This window comes from Balaenoptera physalus, assembly GCF_965194825.1.
Source record: "Balaenoptera physalus genome assembly, chromosome: 1".
NCBI classification, from domain to species: Eukaryota; Metazoa; Chordata; class Mammalia; order Artiodactyla; family Balaenopteridae; genus Balaenoptera; species Balaenoptera physalus.
Genome location: NC_138882.1, coordinates 42,088,797 through 42,112,121, shown reverse-complemented (window position 1 = coordinate 42,112,121; position 23,325 = coordinate 42,088,797). Strand labels below are relative to the sequence as shown.

General features: G+C 37.0%; 1 protein-coding gene across 6 annotated transcripts; it reads left to right on the top strand.

The window, feature by feature from the left end:
* The first annotated feature begins 545 nt into the window (after positions 1–545).
* ANGEL2 (angel homolog 2) lies at positions 546–22,397 on the top strand. 6 transcript variants are annotated; one of them, XR_014266414.1, is made up of 10 exons: positions 546–6,580; positions 8,734–9,059; positions 13,594–13,850; positions 15,082–15,151; positions 16,361–16,782; positions 17,675–17,801; positions 18,219–18,276; positions 20,389–20,552; positions 20,950–21,057; positions 21,953–22,062. XR_014266414.1 is itself a non-coding variant. In XM_082471778.1 (9 exons), exons 1-9 carry the CDS (start codon positions 6,522–6,524, stop codon positions 22,102–22,104), a joined length of 1,635 nt encoding a protein of 544 aa, XP_082327904.1. In that variant the 5' UTR covers positions 5,564–6,521; the 3' UTR covers positions 22,105–22,397. The 6 variants fall into 6 exon arrangements, 5 of the variants coding, with proteins under 5 accessions (XP_082327908.1, XP_082327904.1, XP_082327906.1 ...); XM_082471778.1 differs by lacking the exon at positions 20,950–21,057 and having other exon boundaries at positions 5,564–6,580; positions 21,953–22,397; XM_082471780.1 differs by lacking the exons at positions 546–6,580; positions 20,950–21,057 and adding an exon at positions 6,654–6,731 and having other exon boundaries at positions 21,953–22,397.
* Positions 22,398–23,325: the final 928 nt, after the last annotated feature.

The following is a 23,325-nucleotide window of genomic DNA, read 5'->3' as shown; positions in this document are numbered from 1 at the left end:
AGGTGACTGTTTCATATCCCGGACCTGGTCAAGTGGTCCACTAGCTCAAAGCCTGGATCTGCAGTGTTTCTTAATAGCATAGCTAGATAAGCTTAAACCACCAATATAAGACCTGATTCTGGTCTGGGATTACTTGGGAGGAAATGGAGGCAAATAAAACACAGTTTGGTAACAAAGTGTCACTCACAGAGAAACCAAAATTGAAGATATTATCAGTGACATAAAAACAAAAAGATTTTATCACCCACAGACATTTGCTAAAAAGAGAAACAATGTTTAAAAAAAGACACAACGGGCCCAAAATGGATTCGCTTGTGTTAAGCCCCACATCAGCAAATCAAGACTTAATACCTAACTTAATTACAGTTTCAGCCTCTCCCAGGAATGTAAACTTTAACCAGTCAATCTGAAATTACCTGGTCAGTACTAGCAAGGTAGTCTGCTCAATAGAACCCTTCTGTCCCCCAAAGGCAGGTGACCTTGCCTGAAACAACCCACTTTTTGCCAGAAACAACCCACTTTTTGCCAGAAACTTCCTTTTCTCATCCCTTTCTGCCTCCAAAAGCCTTCCATTTCGTACAGCTCCTCAGAGCTCCTTTCTGTCTGTTTGATGGAATGCTGCCTGATTCATGAATACTCGAATAAAGCCAGTTAGATCTTCAAATTTCCTCAGTTGAATTTTGATTTTGAACAATAACAAAGAGGCAAAGAAGTTGTTATAAATATGTTGGTGTTACTATTAAAAAACTAGTGTTGAGGGAACAAAAAAAAAAAATCAAGAAATATGGGCAGCAATGTTTAATGAAAAAGTCTGCTAAAGTTCTTGTCTTGATCATGAAAAGGATAGAGATAACAAAATTCTTATTAGAAATTTTGTTAGGAATACAAATGAAATTAGTATTTGGAGCAACAGAAATTTTTATACATGCCAAGTGAAAGTACAACCACTTTGGAGAGCAATTTGTCAATATGTAGTGAAGATGAGGATGCATTTCCTACCATCAGCACATTTCCACCCCTAGGAACATGTAAAGAAACATCACAGATGTGAACAGGGAGACATATAAGAACATTTATTAGTAATTATAGCATTAGTAATAATAGCAAAAACAGTAAACAGCATAAATGTATATCAACAGAATAAAAGATTAATAAATTGTGACTTGTAGTTGGAATAACGTACAGTATTGCAAAATGAATGAACCAGAATTAGAGGGATAAACATGGGTAAGTCTTAAAATATAATGTTGAGTTTTAAAAGCAAGTTGCAGAAAGATACAGAGTGTGCCATTTAGATATAGTTTTAAAATATGTTACATAAAACATTATATAATGTTTGGAATACTTATTATACAGAAAAATATAACAGCATATATGGGAATGGAAATCAGGACAGTAGTTATATATGGGGAGATGAAGGACTTATAGGTGAAGTGCCAAGAGGCTTCAACCACATTTTTAATGCTTTATTTCTTAAGCTGGGTGTTGGGATAAATGAAAAAACGAAAGAGTGAATGAACTTTAACTGCAAATGTCATTGGAGTCCACCTGGTATAGGGATATAACAATAATGATATCTGGAAAGATTATTTAAATTGGAACTTAACAAACTACAAGTGCTACACTCTTGTTATGGCATTAACTTGAGGTATGATTAACAAATAAAAATTGTACATATTAAGGTGCGCAACATGTTTTGATATATATAAACATTTTGAAACGATTATCACAAGTTAATTAACATATCCTATCCATCTCCTCACTTAGTTACCATTCTGTGTGTGTGTAGGGTGAGAATACTTATCTTAGGAAATTTCAGGTATACATTTTTATTAACTATAGTCACTATGCTATACTTTAGGCCTCAGAATTTATTCATCTTATAACCAAAAGTTTGTACCTTTTGACCAATATGGTATAAATTTCTGATTCCTCCTGTCCTCTAGTAACTAGTGAAGGTCTTCTCCAGATGTGTAATGTTTCTCTTTCAGTCTGTTCTGGATTTTTCTTCTCTCATAATCCTGGCTCTGCCTTGTTTGCTGATCCAGTCTGGACATCCCAGACTAGACAGCTGAAATGGTCAAGCCCCTGCTCAGGGATTTGAAAACAATTTTCAGATAATTCCAAGTCTCTTTGCTATTGTTCAAAACTCATATTTTTAAAAACATTTTTATTAGCATATAGATTTATAGATTTATAATGTTGTGTTAGTTTCTGTATAGCAAAGTGAATCAGTTATATATATATCTCCACTCTTTTTCAGATTCTTTTCCCATATAGGTCATTACAGAGTATTGAATAGAGTTCCCTGTGCTATACAGTAGGGCCTTATTAGTTATCTATTTTATATATAGTAGTGTGTATATATCAATCCCAATCTCCCAATTTATCCCCTCCCCCCTGGTAACCATAAGATTGTTTTCTACAGCTGTGACTCTGGTTCTGTTTTGTAAATAAGTTCATTTGTACCATTTTTTTAGATTCCACACATAAGTGATATCATATGATATTTGTCTTTGTCTGACTTACTTCACTTAGTGTGACAATCTCTCATCCATATTGCTGCAAATGGCATTACAAAATTCATATTTTTGAGTATTATTTTATCTTCTGCCACATTTCCATAGCTCTAGTCATCTCTATGTCTAGTTGTAGAGCCCTTAATTCCTTAATGAGGTTCTCTGTACCTCTGTCACACTCTGAAAGTGCCTCCACTAGTGACTTATTCCTTGAGAGGAGAGACAGTCTCTGACTTCATGCCACTGCACCTCTCCATCCTCCTCTCTGCTCCATAATCAGCCCTGGCAGCTCTATGGAAGGGAGAGGGAGTCTTACCTACTTTAGTTTTTGGCAGCAAGAACAACTTCCATGGTTCAAGAGTAAACACAGAAACACAGAAACTCACCCGTCCAGTTATTAAACAGCTGTTCTCCTTCCCAGTGGGCAATGAATTCTTGAGAGTCCTCATATCATAGAATGTGGACTCTGAAGCACTTCCCTTTTCTTTCAAACATCAGAGCCTCTGGGAGAGGTTTAACTCACACTTATTGCCCTATTATCTACTCACACCTCCGCCCAACTGATTCAAGTTCCTAAGCTTTTAAGCAGTCCCCTTAGCAGCAGATGAATCTCTGTATGCTTGCCCGAAATATTCGGTTTCCCTTTAGTAGAGACCTTGAATGCTGAGGCATTCCTGACCATTCTTCTTCACTGCCTCAGCCCCTGGCTATCTATGCAATTATGATGGAATGGTATTTTGAGATATCAATCAGTGTCTCACCCCACCCTTTTCTTATTACCATTAAACTATTTCAAAAAAGAAATCACCTGTTCACTAGAGATTGACCTTAATTATTTGAACTTGGATTCTTAAAACATTTCTGAGTTAGTTTCTGTAAGACTAATATATTTTTCTTTTAAGCATATCACATTAAAGTATTTCTATGTCTTTGTTTTCAGATAATTTTAGAAGCTAAATTTATATGTGTTTATTTACCTTTATAAACCAATCAGAACAGAGCTCCTTTAATAAACTTTATAATTTAATTTATTAGTACCATCCAGATGTAAGACATCTCATACTCACAAAATGAGAGGTAAAGTCCTTTGGAAATAACAGACACATAGACACACAGGCATATGGAGAGTTTATGGCTTTGATTTTACAATTTCAGCCATGGGTCAAGAGTAAACATAGAAACGTAAAACATAAAAATTCACTAGTCTAGATATCAAAAAGTTATTCTTCCCAGTAGACACAGAATTCTTGAACTGAAAATAGGCAAATAGAAAAACAAACAAAACCAACAAACCAGATTCTCTGTTGTCTCTCACTCAACAGAAAATAGATCTCTATAAATCATTAATCCTTTTACAGAGCCCACCAATGGTCAGACCATACAACCAAATTCCTGATCCTTGCTGCCATGAAGGGGAAATAATTTATTGGCCACATATAAGCCCCCAAAAATTAGTGGAGGAGAAAATTTACATGAGGAAAACAAAGACCTAAAGAATTCTATTGTGTTTCAGATTCACCTCTGGGAGCAAGAAGAGAAGTACCTGGATTTAGCAATCCATGAGGTGTACTTCTCTGGTGGTGAAGTTCAACTGTTTGTCAGATGAATACATTGGGCATCTCAGTGGGAACTGCAAAACTGTTATAGGATAATTCACAAAAAACAAAGTAAAATCATACTGTTACCCACCAGGGTTTTTGGCCTCCCTAATCAATAGAAATTGATAAGAGGCCAGACAAGAAATTCAAGGCAAGGCTTTATTGGGGCTCCTACTGCAGCACGAGGGAAAAACAAGCAAAACAAGCAAAAACAAGTAACAGGTTCCCTTGCTTGTTCCCTGAGTAGGGGGGCAAGCTGGTTCCTTATACAGGGTAAGGGTAGGGGTGGGTCCAGGGCTCGGGCCAGAGGGGTGGCTTAGGTGGTCTGTCCACCCCCTTAGTGGTGGACAATCATTTGTCCACCATCAATATTTGCAGTGCTTTTGCAGTCATTCATGGACATGTGCAGAGTGGCAAAAAATTTGGTTGCCTAACGTGCATGTTCCCAGGAGAGGTCTAGGGAAGCAAAGTGCTGCCTTCTTGTTTCAGCTCTCACATCATAAACAAGTGTCCTCTTCACGGTCTATTTAGTGCCACACTTTTCACACTTTTGTGCCTTTTTTCTTAGTGATTTTCTTGTTTAAAATGGCCCCCAGGTAATTCCCTGGTGGTACAGTAGTTAGGACTCCACATTTTCACTGCCAGGGCCTGGGTTCAATCCCTGGTTCAGGAACTAAGATCCCACAGCTGTGGGGTGCAGCCAAGAAAATGAAATGAAATGAAATAAAATAAAAGAAATAAAATAACATATTTTTTAAATGGCCCCCAAAGGTAGTGCTGAAATGCTGTCTATTGTTCCTAGAGTCCTTGATGTGCCTTACGGAGAAAATACATGCGTTATATATGCTTCACTCAGGTATGAATTAGTGCTATTGGTCATGAATTCAATGTTACTGAATCAAAAATATATAGTAAATAAAGTCTTTAAACAAACACATATAAAACAAGGTTATGTATTGATTCAGTGACTAAAATGTGACCAGTGGCTTGGGGGAACCTAACTGTATTTACCTTAGGAGCAACGGTTCAGTAGTTATTAATTCAGTGTTGGCAGTAACTTTGAGACAGGCTGGGACCTGGGACACTTTGCTGCCGTGCTTGCACCTGGACAAACATCTCCTTGAGCAACAAAATACAAAGAAACTCTAAAGGACTAATAATAACTGCATGCGTGCTTAAGCAGCTGGGGCAAATTATGGACATGATACAAAAAGACCGAAAAAACCCAACTACCACTTCTGAAGAACGGGGAGCAAAAAAGGTGTACTGCACATGCATGCTGCACTCAACACCACCAAAGGGGTGGGCAAACAACCTAAGCCCCTCCAGCCCGACCACTGCACAGACTCCTACCCTCACCCCACAAAAGGAACCAGGTCACCACCGACCTTGGGGAGCAAACAAGGGAAACTGTTACTTGTTTTCGCTCCCCCCTACTGCAGCAGGGGCCCCAATAAAGCCTTGCCTTAATTCCTTATCTGGCCTCTTATCAATTTCTATTGATTGGGGAAGGCCAAGAAACCCTGGCTGGTATCAACCTTATAGAACATAACTACCACAAATAACGGAAATCAACTATATGTATACTGAGGGAAAAAGTGTTTTTCAAATGCATCTGATTTTCTTATTAACACAAGTGGGGAAAAAAAAAAGCCTTCCCAAGAAATCGCTCCACTACTCTCCCAAACAGCCTATAAAAGCGGTCATCAGGCTTTCCACTATTCCTTTCCCCCCTCCACTTTATTCTTCCTCAGTTCTCTCTCTCTCTGTGTGTCTCTTGAAGGGGCTCTCCACTTAAGTAATGTTTTCCAAGAATCTAGAGTCCTATACTAAATTTGATAGCGATGGACACAGACGACGCACACGTACGTTCAAAAGTGAGCTCTTCGGCCGTGTTCCCACAAAATTAATTGAAAAAAAACCCGTGGTACCACAGTACTATCAGAACTCAGAGAAGGGCATTTCCCCACTTTGGGCATCCACCTTTGGAAATTCCCAAGGACATTATATAAATACACTAAACTTTTTTTTTCTTTTTAACAGTAACTGCAGTGAACCCTCCCACAAGCCTTTATAAAGCTGCTCAGCTCTTAGTTTATTTCCTCTGTTTCTTTAAGACGTAAGTCGGGTGTTTTGCCCTGTTCAGAAATGGCTGCCCCTGCTTCACACGCTCTGCGCATGCTTCTTGAACAGAATTTGGCGTAGAGGCAACTCAGTGACTTACGCGGCGCAAGATGGGGACTTGGCGGCCGGCAAGACTGAACCTCCCAGCATGCTTTGCAGCCCGGCCGAGAGGCCCGACGTCTAGTGATGGGGAACCTTTGGTGCTCTACGCCGCCAAATCGGCTGTAGCGGTTGAGGTTGAGCCCGGGGCCTGGGAATTGGACGCTCGCAGAGGGGGAAAATGGAAGCGTGGCGCTGTGTGAGGAGGGGCTACGGCCGCTGTGCGGTGGGGAGAGGCAGGTCAGTAGGGCTGGGTGGCGGGAGGGAGGAGGGAGGGGCGGGCGGCCAGGGTTAACCGGGGCGGGGCGGGGTGGGGAGTGGGGGTTGGACGAGGAAGAGGGCCCGGGCCGCGGTACCGTCAGGACGGACCTCTGGAGACCCTGAGGGATAGGTAAACCCGGCGCGCAGCCGGAGGGCGCTCGGCCCACGGGGTCCGGGGTCCGGGGCCCGGGCGCGGAGCGCGTCGGCCATGGGCCGTGTTCGTGCTTTCCGGACCAGGTTGGCCTCAGAGTCCCGGCCCTTTTCCCCCAACCCAAATCTCCGAGCCAGCCTGAGCCTCCGGGTCCCCGGCCTCCTTCCCAAACCCTGCAGCCCTTTCCGGGAGCTGCCGGTCTGCAGGGAGGGGCTGGTTTGTTGCTGTGTTGGTGCCTCTCGAACTTTAGTCACTGGGATCCCAACCTTTACGATTATTACCAAATTCTCGTTCCACATCTATATTACTTACTGGATATTTTTCTTGAAATTGACTCACTTTTTAAAAAAGCACTCCAGTAGGTGCTGCACACGTTACCGTCTCCCTAAGCAGTATCCGTGAGATCTTGGGTTTGGTATACTGATTTTTTTTTCTAATACATTTTGAAATGGATACTTAGATATAAAAAATTTTTAAGTTTAAATGTGTACCACGCGAAACCGACTGGTGTACCACACGTGGGAAACACAGCACTCTGTTAGTTTTTACCTAAGTTGTGGGGATCTGGTTTTAACTCCTGTAGTCTTGGGACTTGACAGTTCAGTTCAACAGTGTTTCCTGAGTACCAGCTGTGTGTCAGGCACTGTGCTAGGCACTTGGGAAGAGACCCAGATTAAAATGAATAAGAAGGCTCTGGCCGTGAAGGAGCTCATCATTCTAAGAGGAAAAAAAAGTCTGTATAAGTAACTACAGATACAGAGAATGTTTTGTAGTACAAGTATTATATTTCAATACGGTAGCTTATTGGGATAGAAAATGTACGGGCAAGCCCCAAATCTCTATGGCTTTCAGAGTTGTCACAAAGCAGGATACACTACCCTTGTCATGCCTTTAAAGATTTACAATTACATTGAGTTTAGAGAACAGTTTGAAAATGTGTAAACTGCTCGATAAATTTATGTAACAGTTAAAAATTTAAGTGCTGTTAAAATGAAACAAATGTAACATATAAAAGTCAAATAACAGTTAATACAATTTAAGCAAAATTCTTTTAATGATAAAAGTGGACATTATTGACACTATCTTGGAAATGTACCTTTAATGAATTCTGGAGGAAAGGATAGAAGTTTTTCTCAGAATCCTAGCATTTTGCCAGAATAGTGTAGTAGAAAGAAGGTGGTGCTTGAGTTGCGTTGTTTCTTAAGAGAGCCTGAGAGCGATATATCTATTCAAAATAATAATAACACTACTTTGGAGACATTTTTCACGCTATAACCTATCATATAATTGGTATCAGATAATTGATGCTGTTGGGTTTGGAGTGTTGGTGAATTTCTAGTAAGTAATTCTCTTTCATTTCCCTCAAGGAGAAGCGTGCTTTAAATTAAAAGGAAAAAAAAAGGGAGTAGCATGGAACAATAAATTATCTATCTACTGATTAGCAAGAGAGGTACTTTTAGTGATAGGCTTTTGTTTTGTTAGCTATAAAGATGTTTGGAAAATATAACCTTGGTATAAAAAACATGTTCAGAAACATGTTTTTACTCTAAACCCAGGTTGGAGAGATTCATTTTAATTGTAGTCACCTTATGTGTTCTATATTTGATTTAAGTATTATGTTTGCTGTGGATTTTATTTGTCCATTGAGTTTTATTAGATGCTAGAAAGCTACTCTGAATACAGTTTGGTGATTGATTCAACACAGTTGAATTGTGTGGACTTTTAGAAGTGTATCTGGTGTTTTGGGAGGTTGGTGGATTCTATGTTAAGTGTTTAGAATACCATTCATAGTTGTTTAGGGAGAGTATTGAGATACTGCCACTAGTAGTTAAGTAATGGCTGCTTTTCCCCCCATCCTTCACAGATTTAGAAGTCAGATTTCAAATATTAGACATTACCTTCCCTTGAGGAAACATTTAGATTTTGTGTGCTACAGCTGAACAAAAAGTGGTGCCTCAAGGAGTGTATTTATTTCTTTTAGATACCCCATGTTACCCTATCACCAGAAGAGTCTGGGCAGAGACTGGACTGCACCGTGGGAGAATCTGCAAAGGTGTTGCTGGAACAGACATATTTCTAGTTGTATGAGGTGGCCTGGACATTATTCTCGTGCTCCTTACCCATACTTCAGTAGTAGGCATTTTTCACTAAATTGGAGACCACCTTGTTTGTTTGAGTCTAGAACTCAGTTTCAGTACTGGAACTGGAGACCTGACAACCTGAGCCAGACATCTTTGATTCATCTCTCTAGTTACATCATGAACTCTGAGGGAGATGAGCCTTCATCAAAACGAAGAAAACACCAAGGTAAAGGTGACATTTATCCTGGTGCAGAAATAGACATAAGCCATAGAGTAATTGAAACTTTCATATTTAATCCTTAAGAAAACCTGCAGGTTTTAGAGGTGTTGGTGTTTATTTTTAGCCAGTAGTTTTCTGTTACGAAAAAGGAAATTCTTTTTTAAAATTAAGACTTTTAAAAAGACATCTTCAATTAACTGTGTATTTCTGGCAGTAAAAATAGACGTGACTCTACATATAGACTAAAGTTGGAAAACAATGGAGGACTAGATTAAAACATTAAGTTTAATTTAAGAATAATTTTCAAATTCAGTGTTTTTGAAACAAAGGTCCTTAGATTTCTTAGAAATTGGTGGATGTATGCTTGGGAGTCCACAGAGCTATTAAAAAAAAATCATGTTTTCATTTTTAATGTTAGCTTTATTATATAAGACAAAAGAATTTCCGTAAATAGAAACAATCATAAATGAAAGCTATTTTCTTACAGAATCAGATTTTAGCTTATTAAATTTATATTTCTCATACTGGGGTCTGTAGACATAATCTCGAGAGTCTGTGGGAAGTTTTATCTTTTAACCACATCTTATTCAACTTTGAGACAATTTTTTCTAGATATCTTGATTATTTCTATTTTTCTCATATTCTTTTTACTCTAAACAATTCACTAGGCTCTCTGTGCTGCCAGCCCAGCCCTACCTCCAAAGTATACATGAGTTGTCTAAGTAAATTTGGAATTGTCTTTCTTACTGAGCTGTGGTTTTCAGTGCAGATCATTCCTCTGAAGATATGAAAATAGGCTGTGTGAGTGTTAATGTGTAGGAAGCTGACCTAAGTTTGTCAAAGGATGGCATTCACAGTGTCTCACCTGGAAGTCAGAGCTAGATTAGTTAGTGCTCTTTCAAGTCGAACTTCTACTACACATTTAAGTAGAAATTCTAAGCACTCAAAAGTGAAAATCTATTTGTATAGCACTTAACCACCACATGTGTTTATAAACAAAGCTTTGTTTGAATGATTAAAAGGTGTATTTAGAGACATTAAAATTAGGTTCCTAAGGACAACGCATACTTTATAAACCTAGGGCTGTATGGTGACGAGATAGCTTCTCGTTCACGCATTCATTGTTCATCAGGACGGCACACTCCTCTTCTGTTTAGCCTTTTGTGATAAATCAGGTGTGCTCTCAGATGGGGTGGTGGTGTAGTGACACAAGCATGGGCTTAGGAACCGCTCCCTGCTCTCATTCTGCTGCACCACTAATTGTGTGGGTTTGGACAGGTCACTGAACCTCTCTGCTCCTTGGTTTCCTAGTGTAAAATAATGCCTACTTTGAAAGCCTGTGGAGGCATGAAGTGAGATATGTCAAAGTGCCTAACACACTGTTGGCTTCATAGTAGGTACTCAGAAAATCCTGGTTGTTGTTGTTTCCCCTTTAATGGATGGGGAATTACATTGACAGACTGATAAACTTTGCAACCTGACTCTTTATATGTCCGTTCTTCCTAGGTATTGTGACTAAGGAAAATGCTCTTCGTTAAGCCATATTTGTGACTTCTGATATTTCACTAATACTACTTTTCAATCAAGAGAACAGCATTGCTAACTTGCCTATCACTTTAAAGTGGTATTTGAAGGATTTGTGTGACACAATTATGACCTTTTAATTAGGCGCCCTAAAAACCCGATCAGGCCTATTGCTTACTTTCTTTGATTCATCTGTCTTCTCTGCTGTGATCACCTTGTTGCTCCTGACATGGAAGGTATATAAGCTTTTGTAGTGTGAATTTATGTCGTGAAGTATGTGAAGGCCAAAGACTACCCACTCTCTCAGTAGTTTTCAAATTGTCTTCCGGGGAGCCCTAGCATTCAAACACATTTCTGTATGTTTATTAAAAGCAAATGTGGTCAGGATAAAATGTGTTTACCCCATCATCCCAGCACCTGTCCCAACGTACCAGGGACTGATGGTCATGACATGAAAAGTAATGCCAAAGGGTTATACAAGCTGTAGAAGTCTGAAAGCCACTGTATTAATTTGATAATCTGATGGTCTCAGTTGTTTAAAAAATGGAATTGCAAAAAGACTTGGTTACAAACTCTTAATTGCCAGGACTATACAAATCTTAATGCTTTTATAGGCCTTTGTATATACATATTCTACAAGAAAGTATGAATGATTTTTTTAGACTTTCATCTTTCATATTTTAATGCAGTGGTGCCATCAGGGTAGTGCTGTAAGTTTGTGATGGTAGCTTACATTTTGTTTGTATGACTAGAGCCCTTTCCATCTCATATACATATAAAGACTTAACGATTTGTGGCTAAAACCATAGACAGTCCCAAGTTTATAAATGAATTGTGTTCTAGATAATCAGTTCTTAAGAATCAGTTCTGTTTTCCTCATATAAGCTATGTTATAAATCTCAGAGCAGTTGTGTGGAGTCAGTATAATTTGCTTTATTTCTGGCCTTTAGGGGTAGGATTCTCCATTTTCAGTGAAGGATAAGGAAGGGGATAGTTTCCTTCTCTTTTCTGGGCATAGGACAAGCTCTAGGCTAAATTATGTAATAGTTGAACGCTTTTGTTTAGTTTGGTTTTCTTTCCTTCCACCATTTTTTCTTAACCTTTCTCCTCAGGCTCCTAGTACCTTCATGGTATCATAATTCCAACTCCCCTGTTCCACCCAGACCTCACTATTCATAAAAATTACCTTCCTCTTCTGTCCTCTCGTCAAAATTCCTATTCCCTCAGTGCAGCAGATATCAGCATTTAGATTTTGAGGGAAGAAACCTGATTAAAGTCAATTTACCAGAGTATATTTTAAAATTTTTACTTCATTGGCATTTTTATAGAGTGTACTGACACTTTTTTTCTTCCAGTTTTATTGAGATATAATTGACATACCAGCCCTGTATAAGCTTAAGGTGTACAGCATAATGATTTGACTTACATACATCATGAAATGATTATCACAATAAGTTTTGTGAACATCTGTCATTCCACAGAGACACAAAAGTAAAGAAATATTCTTCCCTGTGATGAGGACGCTTAGGATTTACTCTCTTAACAGTTTTCCTATAGAACACACTGCAGTGCTCATATATTGATTATGTTGTACATCACATCCCTAGTATTTATTCATCTTACAACTGGAGGCTTGTACCTTTTGACTGCCCTCAACCAGTTCCCCCTCCCCACTAGAGTGTGTTGATATTCTGACTGTAAATATACCGTCATTGTAGAAGATTTGGAAAAATCTACCACAGTCCTTCCTCTCAGAGACAATTACTCTTAAAAACAGTGGTATGTTTCCCTTTAATCTTTTTTCCCCCATATATAAAATATTTTTCTTCAATTTAATTTTTAATTGGTGAAATTTTAGGGATTGTCATCCAGTGAAATGAAAACCTTCTTGCAGGAAAAGGGAGATATTCTAGGGCTCAGATTTTTTTCATATCATCTAATCATGCTCAAAAGTACATCTTCAAATCTTTTTGTTTCCCAAGTTCATCCCATTTCTTGTTTTCCCCTTCTTTTGAGCTTATAGATTCTCTAAAATGTTCCACATTTTTTTTTTCATGGCTTCCATGGCAGTAAGAGTATCCTCTTTAATGGTGGGGTGAGGAAGACAAGATCAAAGGGGGTGTGTGTGTGTCTGTGTATATATACATATATATAAACATATATACTTAGTGGTGTGTGTCTGTATCTATAGTGATACACATATATATATATTTATTTTTAGTCGTCATTTCTAAGTCAAAGACTGCCTGTAATTGCAAAAGCTCATGCTATTTGATCCTCTTCTCATCACTTTATTAGGGTACATGGTGTCTTTGCAGAATATAAACTATCACACATTCCTGGTTGCTGCATGCTAGGTTTGTCAGTCAGGCATTATCATTTACTAGCATTCTGTAGCTGTTTTACATTTAACTTTTGCCTTGGTGTGCATTAAAAATATTTCTTTTGCTTATTTTGTTTGCATTCTTCCAGTAAATACTGCTTCCATTTATTGTCATTATATACCCTTCATTCATGTCTAAACCAGATTTCTCAGATGAATTGTTTCTGGAACTTAGTTAAGCATTTGATGATCTTATCATACTAATAGGTGATAAAATACAATGTGAAACCACCTTATTGAAAGGCCAGCTCTGACATACAAATATATTATCATGGTTATGAAGTTGCTGAGCATGTCTGTGGCAGAGCCACTTCGTAACCATGGGGAAGTGAGAAACCGTGACCCCAATATAGTCAGTTTTATTAACACACACTCTTAGCCTCCAAAATGACTTGCTAGACCCTTTTAAACTGTTTTGTACCTCTTGGTCAGTCAATGTATCATTTTACTGCCTTTGTAGTCAATTTGATGACAACTTCTAGTTATTAAGTACTACATTGCCATTGCCTAGGGAAAAACATTCTGTTCATTGCCTATAGGAATGTTTAAAAGGCAAGAGAATACTTATATACAGGAAAAATATGATCCCGGTTTTTATTAATTCTTTGTATTTTATCTAATATATTTTAACAGGCACAATAAAACGGCATTGGGAAGATGTATGTAACCATAACAAAGAAGAAACGAAGATCCTAGGAGACAAAAATGATGACCCCATATGTGAAGACAGTGAGAACAAGTTTGACTTTTCAGTGATGTCCTATAATATACTTTCTCAAGATTTATTGGAAGACAATTCACACCTTTATAAACACTGCCGGCGGCCAGTATTACACTGGAGTTTTAGGTTTCCCAATATTCTGAAAGAAATTAAACACTTTGATGCAGACGTAAGTACAAAATATCATCAAAATTCTTCACATAAGGAAGAGTTGGATTCATTTCTGAACTAAATGGTTTTATCCCTTTTGTTTGTAGGGTAAGAAGGGAAGACATTAAATATAGTGATGAGGGAATTCCCTCGCGGTCCAGTGGTTAGGACTCTGCACTTTCACTGCCGAGCGCCTGGTCGGGGAACTAAGATCCCACAAGCCACAGCATGGCCCAAAAATAAATAAATAAATAATAAATAAATATAGTGATGGAACAGTTTTTAACAAGGTATCATAACTTTGGAGGAATAACTTGCTAATGGTTGTTGATCTAAATAATTATATAATGTTTCAAATAAGATCCAAAAAGTTTTAAGTGTCAATCAGTTTTGAGACAGGGACTGGCACCATATTAAGTATTCAGTAAATATTTCCTTTGATTCAAAATTTAAATAATTCATGCAAAAATTTATTTAGATGATAGCATTCGAAAAATTATCTCTTAAGAAAGTCCTAGGGGCTCCCCTGGTGGCGAATCTGCCTGCCAATGGATTAAGAATCCATCTGCCAATGCAGGGGACATGGGTTCGAGCCCTGGTCCGGGAAGATCCCACATGCCGCGGAGCAACTAAGCCTATGTGCCACAACTACTGAGCCTGCGCTCTAGAGCCCGCGAGCCACAACTACTGAGCCCAAATGCCACAACTACTGAGCCCACATGCTACAACTACTGAGCCCATGTGCCATAACTACTGAAGCCTGCGCACCTAGAGCCCATGCTCCACAGCAAAAGAAGCCACAGCAATAAGCCCGTGCACCACAACAAAGAGTAGCCCCTGCTCGCTGCAATTAGAGAGAAGCCTGCATGCAGCAATGAAGACCCAGTGCAGCCAAAAATAAATAAAATAAAATAAATTTTTAAAAAAAAAGGACTAGAAGGATTTAGTACTAATGAACATGTAAATTCAGTAAAAATATTCCAACATATAAATTATAAATATTTCCTTTGGTAAATACCAGTTTTGGATAATAAGAGGGCTTCATGTGATTAAAGGTCAGGGTTTTGGGGACTGATCAAATTTGGAGACATTAATTTGATAGATCTATAGATTACAAGAAAAAAATTTTTTTTATTTCAGCTTTCATCAAGTTTTTAGAATTTTAGAAACCTATTTTTAAAGACAGAAGCACCAGAAAATTCATATTTGCATTTTTTTGTTTTAATTCAAGCCATTTTTTTTCTTTTAAGGTACTTTGTTTGCAAGAAGTGCAAGAAGATCATTATGGAACAGAGATCAGGCCAAGTTTGGAATCATTGGGTACAGTGTAACTTTTACTTAACCAGATTTACTTAATGGGTTGTTAAAATATAACTTGCTAATAATAAAGATGTGTGGTATATTTGGACCAAAAATCTTAATTTCGAAAAAACTTAATATGCATTTCAAAAGGTCAGGAAAAGATTGAGGTATATCAAATGGGACCTTTTGTGTTAATACATAATTTTAATTCGGATGGAAAGGTATGCAAGAATCTCTTAATAGCTTCCTTTCCAGGAGTTGCTTTGCCTACTCCCAGAGCCCTAAGATTCTGAGTTCCGTGAGATCAGGGACCATCGTGTCTAGTTCATCATCATATAATACCAGTGTCTACCGTGTGTAATGGATAGAAGCTGAAAATCTGTTTAGTGAGTGACTACCTCTAGAAACAGGTTGTCTGTTTGAGAAATGCTGCCTACTTTGCATTCATTCATGCAGCAAATATTGATATTTTTTGAGTGCCTACTATACACCATGCACTGTTCTAGGCAGTGGGGATACAGCGGTGAGCAAAACAGGCAACAGTCTCTGCCCTTGGGGAGCATACATTCTAGTGGAGAAAGGCCAAGAATAAACTGAACAAACAAGTAAATAGTGCCTTAGGTAATGGTAGTTTTCTGGAGAAAAGCAAATGGGTCAGGTTTCAGTTTTAAACAAAATGATCAGAGAAGGTAACATTTGAGTAAAGACGAAGGAGGTGAAGGAGCAAGCCATGGCTAGAGCTTTCCAGGTAGTGGAGATAGCAAAGGAAAGGCGCTGAGGTTGGAGTGCCTTAAGGCAAGTGAAGCTGCTGTGTGTGGAGTGGAGCAAGCGGGGAAGAATTAGAGGCAAAAAGGTGAGAGATATGGGGTTGGGGGCGGTGAGGGGGCAGATTACTATAAGGCCTCACTGTCTTTGTCATGACTCTGACTTTTGTTAGGATGGAAATGAGAATGTGATAATGTACACGTATGTAACGCTGAAGTCTGCCAGTAAAAAAATCTATTTGACCCAGTCTCAGACTTTTTTGATTCTAACACTTATTAACATCCTACATTACTAATGTTTTGCAGAATACACTTTGGTAAATAAACATTGTTCAAAAAATTAGGAGAACTGTGTTTTGCCATATATATAATTTTTTGTGTGTGTGGCAAAACACAGTTCTTCTAATACTTATATATATAAAAAACCAGCCATCTTCGTTTGAAATTTTTTTCTTTCCTCTAGGTTATCACTGTGAATACAAGATGCGGACAGGAAGGAAACCTGATGGCTGTGCCATTTGCTTCAAACATTCCAAATTTTCCCTCTTATCAGTGAACCCAGTGGAATTCTACCGCCGTGATGTTCCTCTATTGGACAGAGACAATGTTGGATTAGTGTTACTCTTGCAGCCCAAAATCCCAAGTGCTGCCTCCCCTGCGATCTGTGTGGCTAACACACATCTGTTGTATAACCCAAGGCGAGGTGATATTAAACTGACCCAATTGGCAATGCTTCTGGCAGAGATTTCCAGTGTTGCCCATCAGAAAGATGGCAGCTTCTGCCCCATTGTTATGTGTGGTGACTTTAATTCTGTTCCTGGTTCTCCACTCTATAGTTTTATAAAGGAAGGGAAATTGAATTATGAAGGACTTGCCATAGGAAAGGTACGTGCTCGCTTCCTCATTATTAGGAGGTGGACTTAGTCTCTCTCTTCATTGTAAAGTGAGGATAGTCATCACAGGGCTGTTTGAAAACCTTGATGAGTCAGTACCCTCACTTTACCAACCTGTGATGATGATCTACAGCTACTGATAAGTAATTATATTTACTTGATTGAATTTCTCCTTTTCCATCTATTTGTGGCAACATTCTGCTTGGAGGAATTGACAGGCAGTAAAAAAATTCAGAATGGGGGAGGAGAAGAAAAATAAAAGCATTGACAGACATGAGTACTGCATAAATAAGGAGCTACTTACAAGGTGGCAGAATAGAATTTTGAATGCTGGATGTGGGCAATATAGTTGGCAAAACAGTAATTTAGTATTTATTTATTATATAAGTTTCCCTTTACACAATGATAAATATTTCTTTAGCTGAGTGTAATTTAGCCCATGTTTTTATTTTCATTGTACTTTCTTTTGCTTACTTTAGATCATTTCATCTTCGGTATATTTAACCAAAATAAACTCTCCACCACTGAGTTTTGAATGATAGTTTAAAATTTTATAAGAGTTGATCGATCTCAGTATTTTATGTAACAGGAAATATATTGCAGGTAGTAAAAAAGGAGGAGCAGTATTAGTCCAAAACTATAGATCGTTTAGATTTCCAAATTAGACAAAAACATACATAGGAAAAGATTGCCATTTACATGTAAATAATAAGTGCTTTCTGAACTGTATTTGAACAAGATTTTATAAGCACAAATAATCAATGTAATGAATAAAGGGTAATATTTACCATTCTTGGATTCCCTTTTATCTAAGAAATAAACTTTTCAGTACACAAACTATTTAAAATCTATTCACCTAAGATACCTGTTGAAATTTTGTTTAGGTATCTGGCCAGGAACAGTCTTCACGGGGACAAAGAATTTTATCTATTCCAATTTGGCCCCCAAACCTAGGTATCTCACAGAACTGTGTGTATGAGGTACAGCAGGTACCAAAAGTAGAAAAGACAGGTAAGTGTTTGCAATACATTTTGGTAGTCTTCTTGATAATAGTGTTCCATTTGAAGACATAGAACTAAATTTTTAAAGGGATAACATCTCAGGGATGAATGTTCATATATAAAAGCATATAGTTGTTTGCTTATTCCTTTTTTTTTAAGAGCTCTAAATTTACCTTTTTAAAATTCAGCTTCCAAAATTATCTTTGCATGAATTACTTTCATGTTGCTTTGGAAATGTTTGTGTTTTATTTTTGCTAATTCTGGAGATCATCAAAACATAGATACCAGAATGAACCATTTAACTAGGCATCTATCTAAATTAGATATGTCTTAAATATTGTTCCTAGAGTAAAAGGACTATACTAAGGCAAGCTAGAACAAAACTAATACATTGATAGTATTAATATATTTCTCTTTGTTCTTACAGACAGTGATCTGACACAAACACAGCTGGACAAAACAGAGGTCCTAGTAACGGCTGAAAAGTGAGTTTTGGAAAGCAACAATAGACATTTGCTGACTTTAGTTGAGTAAAGAAATCATGTCTCAAAAATCACTTGGATGAAAAATGAAGTTGATGATATTTTATGCTGGTGAAGAATGCTGGCTCTTAAGTCAAATAGACCTGAGTTCCAACCTTGACTTTGCTCCTTTTTTGCTGTGTGATTTTTGAGCAAGAAATTTAACATCTCTAAGGTTCAGTTTCTTTATCTATAATTTGGGTTGTTGTGAAGATTAGATGAGACAAAGCATGTAAAACTCAGTGTTTGACATATAGTAAGTGCTTAAGCAGTGCTGTTTATAGAAGCAGCTTGTCCATGGACCTGAACAGGCTAGTAAATTTATTATCTTTGAAATTTATTGCTATTACATATTAAAACAAAGGTCAAGATCACAGAAAATTATCTTTCAGATTTCAAGAGGACCTTTAGCCTCCTTTGACTTACTGGATCTTGAAACAAATCTATAGGAGAATTGATCCAAAAAAAGAATATGTCTGTAGAAAAGACAATTATTTATATGTAACTCTTAAACTACAGGAAAAGGTCATCAAAGGTAGCTGGGTGAAGATGCCTGGATTTCTTTTTATTAAAGAATCATGAATGTTTAGGGCTGTGGTTGAGAAACAGATGTATATTAATACAACAGGATGGAGACTTAAATCTTGTCTCTTGGGAGATTCTTGAAATGTCTTGATTGTTTCATATTGTGGCTCTTTTATAGCTTTGACTTTTGTTTAACATTTAAATTTCGGGACCACCTCTCATTCTTTTTATCTGCTTTCTCCTCAGTCTTATTTTATTTTGTATATTTTGTTTTGGGAAAATATCTCATATATAAGAATTAGTAAGAAACAAAGCAATTTTTTTGAATTTTTGAAACAGAATATATAAAAATCTGTGATTAAAACATTCAGAGTAAAAACTTCCCTGAGTAAGATTAATAAAAAGGCTACTCTTACTAACAAATACTTAGTTTTGAGTAATTCTAAAATCTTTTTATAACAAAATGGGGTATAAGAAAAGATATTTTTAAGTATCTATATAAATACAGTGTGTTTATACGCATAGCTTATATCTGTAAACTGAAATGTTGGTAGTAAGATAACAATTTGCAGGAGACCTATTTTACATTTAAAAATATTGTAAATGTAAGTCTTTAGACATAAAAAGTTGCTAAAACTTGGAAGTAGAGCATCTTGAAGCAATTACCTTTGCTTATTGACATATGAGCTCTTTAAAAGCAGAGCAACATCTTTATTTGTGTATTCTCAGCACATAAGATGAGATAGTGCCTGGGACTTAGTACATGCTTGGTAAATGTTTGTTGGGTGAATTAAAAAAAAAGGTTTTTTAAAACTTTGTTTTCTTTTGTGACATAAAAGATCCTTAAAATTCATGATGTGTTAATAGGAAATGATTTTTAAACCTTTTACCCATAACATAATGTGTATTTGTAGTGTGGGGTAAATGTAAACCATTATAGAAGCTGTTTTAAGATACAGAATGAGGGAATTCCCTGGCGGTCCAGTGGTTAGGACTCCACGCTCTCAGAGGGCCCAGGTTCAATCCCTGGTCAGGGAACTAAGATCCCGCAAGCCGTGCAGTGCAGCCAAAAAAAAAAAAAAAAACAGATGCAGTACAAAATTATCTCATATACCATACCAAGAACAGTCATGGTAAAATATAACCCCTCTGACATCAGAAGTCTGTTAGTTCTAAATAGCATTCCTAAAGGCCACTTTAATTTTCCTTCTTAAAAACAACAAAAAACTTATAATTTGTTTAAGAATATGTGTTCATTCGCAAGTGAAGGCTCTCAAATATGTTATAATTAATTTTAAAAGTCACATTAGTCGGTTAAGTATTGAGCTCCCCACTCCCACCCCACCCCATGTATCACAGATCTGTTAATGGGTTTTGGATATCACTGCATGAATAAAGGAATGCAAAATTGTGATATGGTCTATTTAAATTAAGATTGTCCTAATGTCTGGTTTTGTCTGGAAATTAAGTGAAAAAGTGGTTTAAATAGGAGGAGTTATAAAAATCATGAAGAACTTGATGGATGCGAAATACTTTTTCTTTTCAATTTAGATTATCTTCAAAGTTACAGCACCATTTCAGCTTGTCATCTGTTTATTCACATTATTTTCCTGACACTGGAATTCCAGAAGTGACCACCTGTCATTCCCGAAGTGCCATAACTGTGGATTATATTTTCTATTCTGCTGAAAAGGAAGGCGTTGCTGGGCAGCCAGGTAAAGAATGCACGTAATCTTAAATTCTGCTTGAGAACACAGTAACTAAGACTTCAGGGCTAGAGTTGAGAAAGCTAGCTAAACATCTAGATGTTTAGATTTAGAAATAAGAAATATTTTTAAATTGGTAATATATTTGGCAGATTGGTGATATATTTGAGTAAATCAGTTTATCACCTGCAAAAGTTGGAGGCAGTGGAACACCCCAAAGCAAATTACTACCCAAGAATTACATCCTCAGCTCTACCCTCCCGTCCCAGTCAGCTTCTGAGGTAGAGCACAGATCTTTCATAGTGCCCTTTGGTTTTACTCTCCATACATTTATGTTCTTCTTGTGACAGCAACATCATACAGTTTTGTACTTAAATTTTACTGAAGTATGCTGCCTTCATTGTAGGGCCTTGCTTGTACTGCCAACAATTGACAGTTGTGTCATGTTGAGCCTGGAATATTGGTTCTTCCTGGAAAGAGAAGTCTATAATACATGTGTTTTCAAAAAGCAAAGGTGATAACACACTCTTCCTTGTATGAGTCAATGAAAACAGGATTTTAAATGCTAATCAAAGGACTTAACATGGAGAAGAAAGTGCCATTTAAAGTAACTGGAAGTCAAAAATATATTCAGAAAACTTAAAATCCTAAATGTGGGCAGCTATTTTGTTTTTCCTGATTTTCCCCTTTTTTCTTTTCCTTTTTCTTTTTTCAGTGCTACTTTTCTTTTCCCATCTCTTTGTTTGTTTTCTCCTTCACAAGGATAACCTTACTAGTAACATTCAGGAGGTGGTTTACTCCTCTCTGCTAGATCAACTCTGCAAAATAAGCTTGCTTTGAATTTGTAATAAGGTTCTGGTAGTTGTCATACTGAAGAACACTCACTAGGTGGCGGAAGTGTGCCATGAACCAGCATCGCTAATGTTAACATTAAGAGCACATCCTCTTTTACTCTCCTTCCATGGGTACTGAGTCTCTGGGACCAAACTATACTAATTTATTCTGCAGTCACCTCATAAACGTCCTACTCAGATGTGGCTTGGTCTGTCTGATTTTATACAACTACAGAAAGGTTGATGGGTGAATTTCTTAGGTAGTTGTCAATCTCAAATTATTCTTAACATCTTCTGTGTTGCATTGATATTTTCTTCTAAAGATTATTTGCAGAAGTTGAAATAGAAAAAAAAATCTGAAATAGAAAAAAACAAGGATCTGAAACTTCTGTTTGTTAGAGAATTATAATTAGGTTATATCGCAATAAAAATTTAACCATATTCTAAAAACTGTTTCATATTAGACTTCCAGAAGGGTGTCAAGCTATATATCGTTGTTTTAAAGGAAAAAAAATATTTGTATGATTTACAGTAACCTGTTGTTTCACTAAATATGTATATGTTTCTTTAATGTAGGAGCCGAAGTTGCTTTGGTTGGTGGCTTGAAACTTCTAGCTAGACTGTCACTTCTTACAGAACAAGACTTATGGACTGTTAATGGACTTCCAAACGAAAATAACTCTTCGGATCATCTGCCTTTATTGGCTAAATTCAGACTTGAGCTCTGACTCTTCTTTGATTACATATATACTGTGCTTTCCCATTTATGTTCTTTTTCAAAGAATGTAAAGTTGTACTTAAGAGTTTGCATGTTACTTATTTTTACGCTATGGAATTTCTGAAGAGGTTATGTTAAATGCTTGAAACAGGTAGCAGAAGAAACAAGTTTACAACAATTTTTTTTGATAATGAAAAAATATTTTCCTGACAAGTGAGATCTAAACGCTCTTTATTGTAAAAGAGTTGTAAATATTTATTCTAAATTCCAGTAAAATTGACAGTGATTTTTAAATATAGTGCAGTTTCTTTAGTCCTCTTAGTAAAGAATTTCATGTTTTTGGCAAGCTTTACAGTGGATCCAAAATATCTTTGAGTTCTTACAAACCACAACTCATTTCCCTTGCAGAGGCCCGATTTCATCATGAGGATCATGTTTGTTGAGTCCTAAGTAGTTCATCTCAGAAATCATCGGGTTCACAAGTGTCCAACCAACCCTTGTAGTTTGTTTTTGAGGGGGCTCAGTAATGCTTTTTAAAATTGTACAAATTGCTTAATCCATCTTATTACTATCCGAGCCATGTAATATGCCTGCATTTTATTGGGGAAATATAGGTCACCATAACTAGTAGGATGAAGGGCTTTGTACAAGCCCGCTTTCCATCCTGTCATAGACCATTGCAGGATACCTAGGAGAGGCAGAGATTGGGGTCATGCCTTGTGTTTCCCTAGTAATTTTTTTTTTTTCTATTCAGTTTCAAGAAAAGATCCCTGGATTGGGAAAGATATTTTATTTTACTTAACTAATCCTGTAGAAATTTATTTTATTAGGAAACTTATATTTGGAACAAAGTGGCAGCTATAAGGTTATTTTTATTTTGCCTTAGAAATAAGAGGAAGCCAGCAAAACTCTAGAGAGATATCAACTTGGAGACCTAATGCTTGTAAGTAGTAACTTTAACTGTTTTGTTTTGTTGTGGTTTAACTGTTGGGGTTTTGTTTCTAAAATGTTTTATCATGATGCAGCAGTGTGAGATAATGCTGATTTTTTTTTATAAAGTGGTGAAGAGCAGGTCTAAAAAATCCTGTAGTTGTCTCTGTGTGTTTGAATCAAAAATTTTTAAATGTAAGTGAAAATTTCCTCTTTTTTAGACATTGGGATCAAAGAATTATGTACATTTTTACTAAGTAGTAATTTTATATTATACTGAATTACACAAGTTTTTACAGTG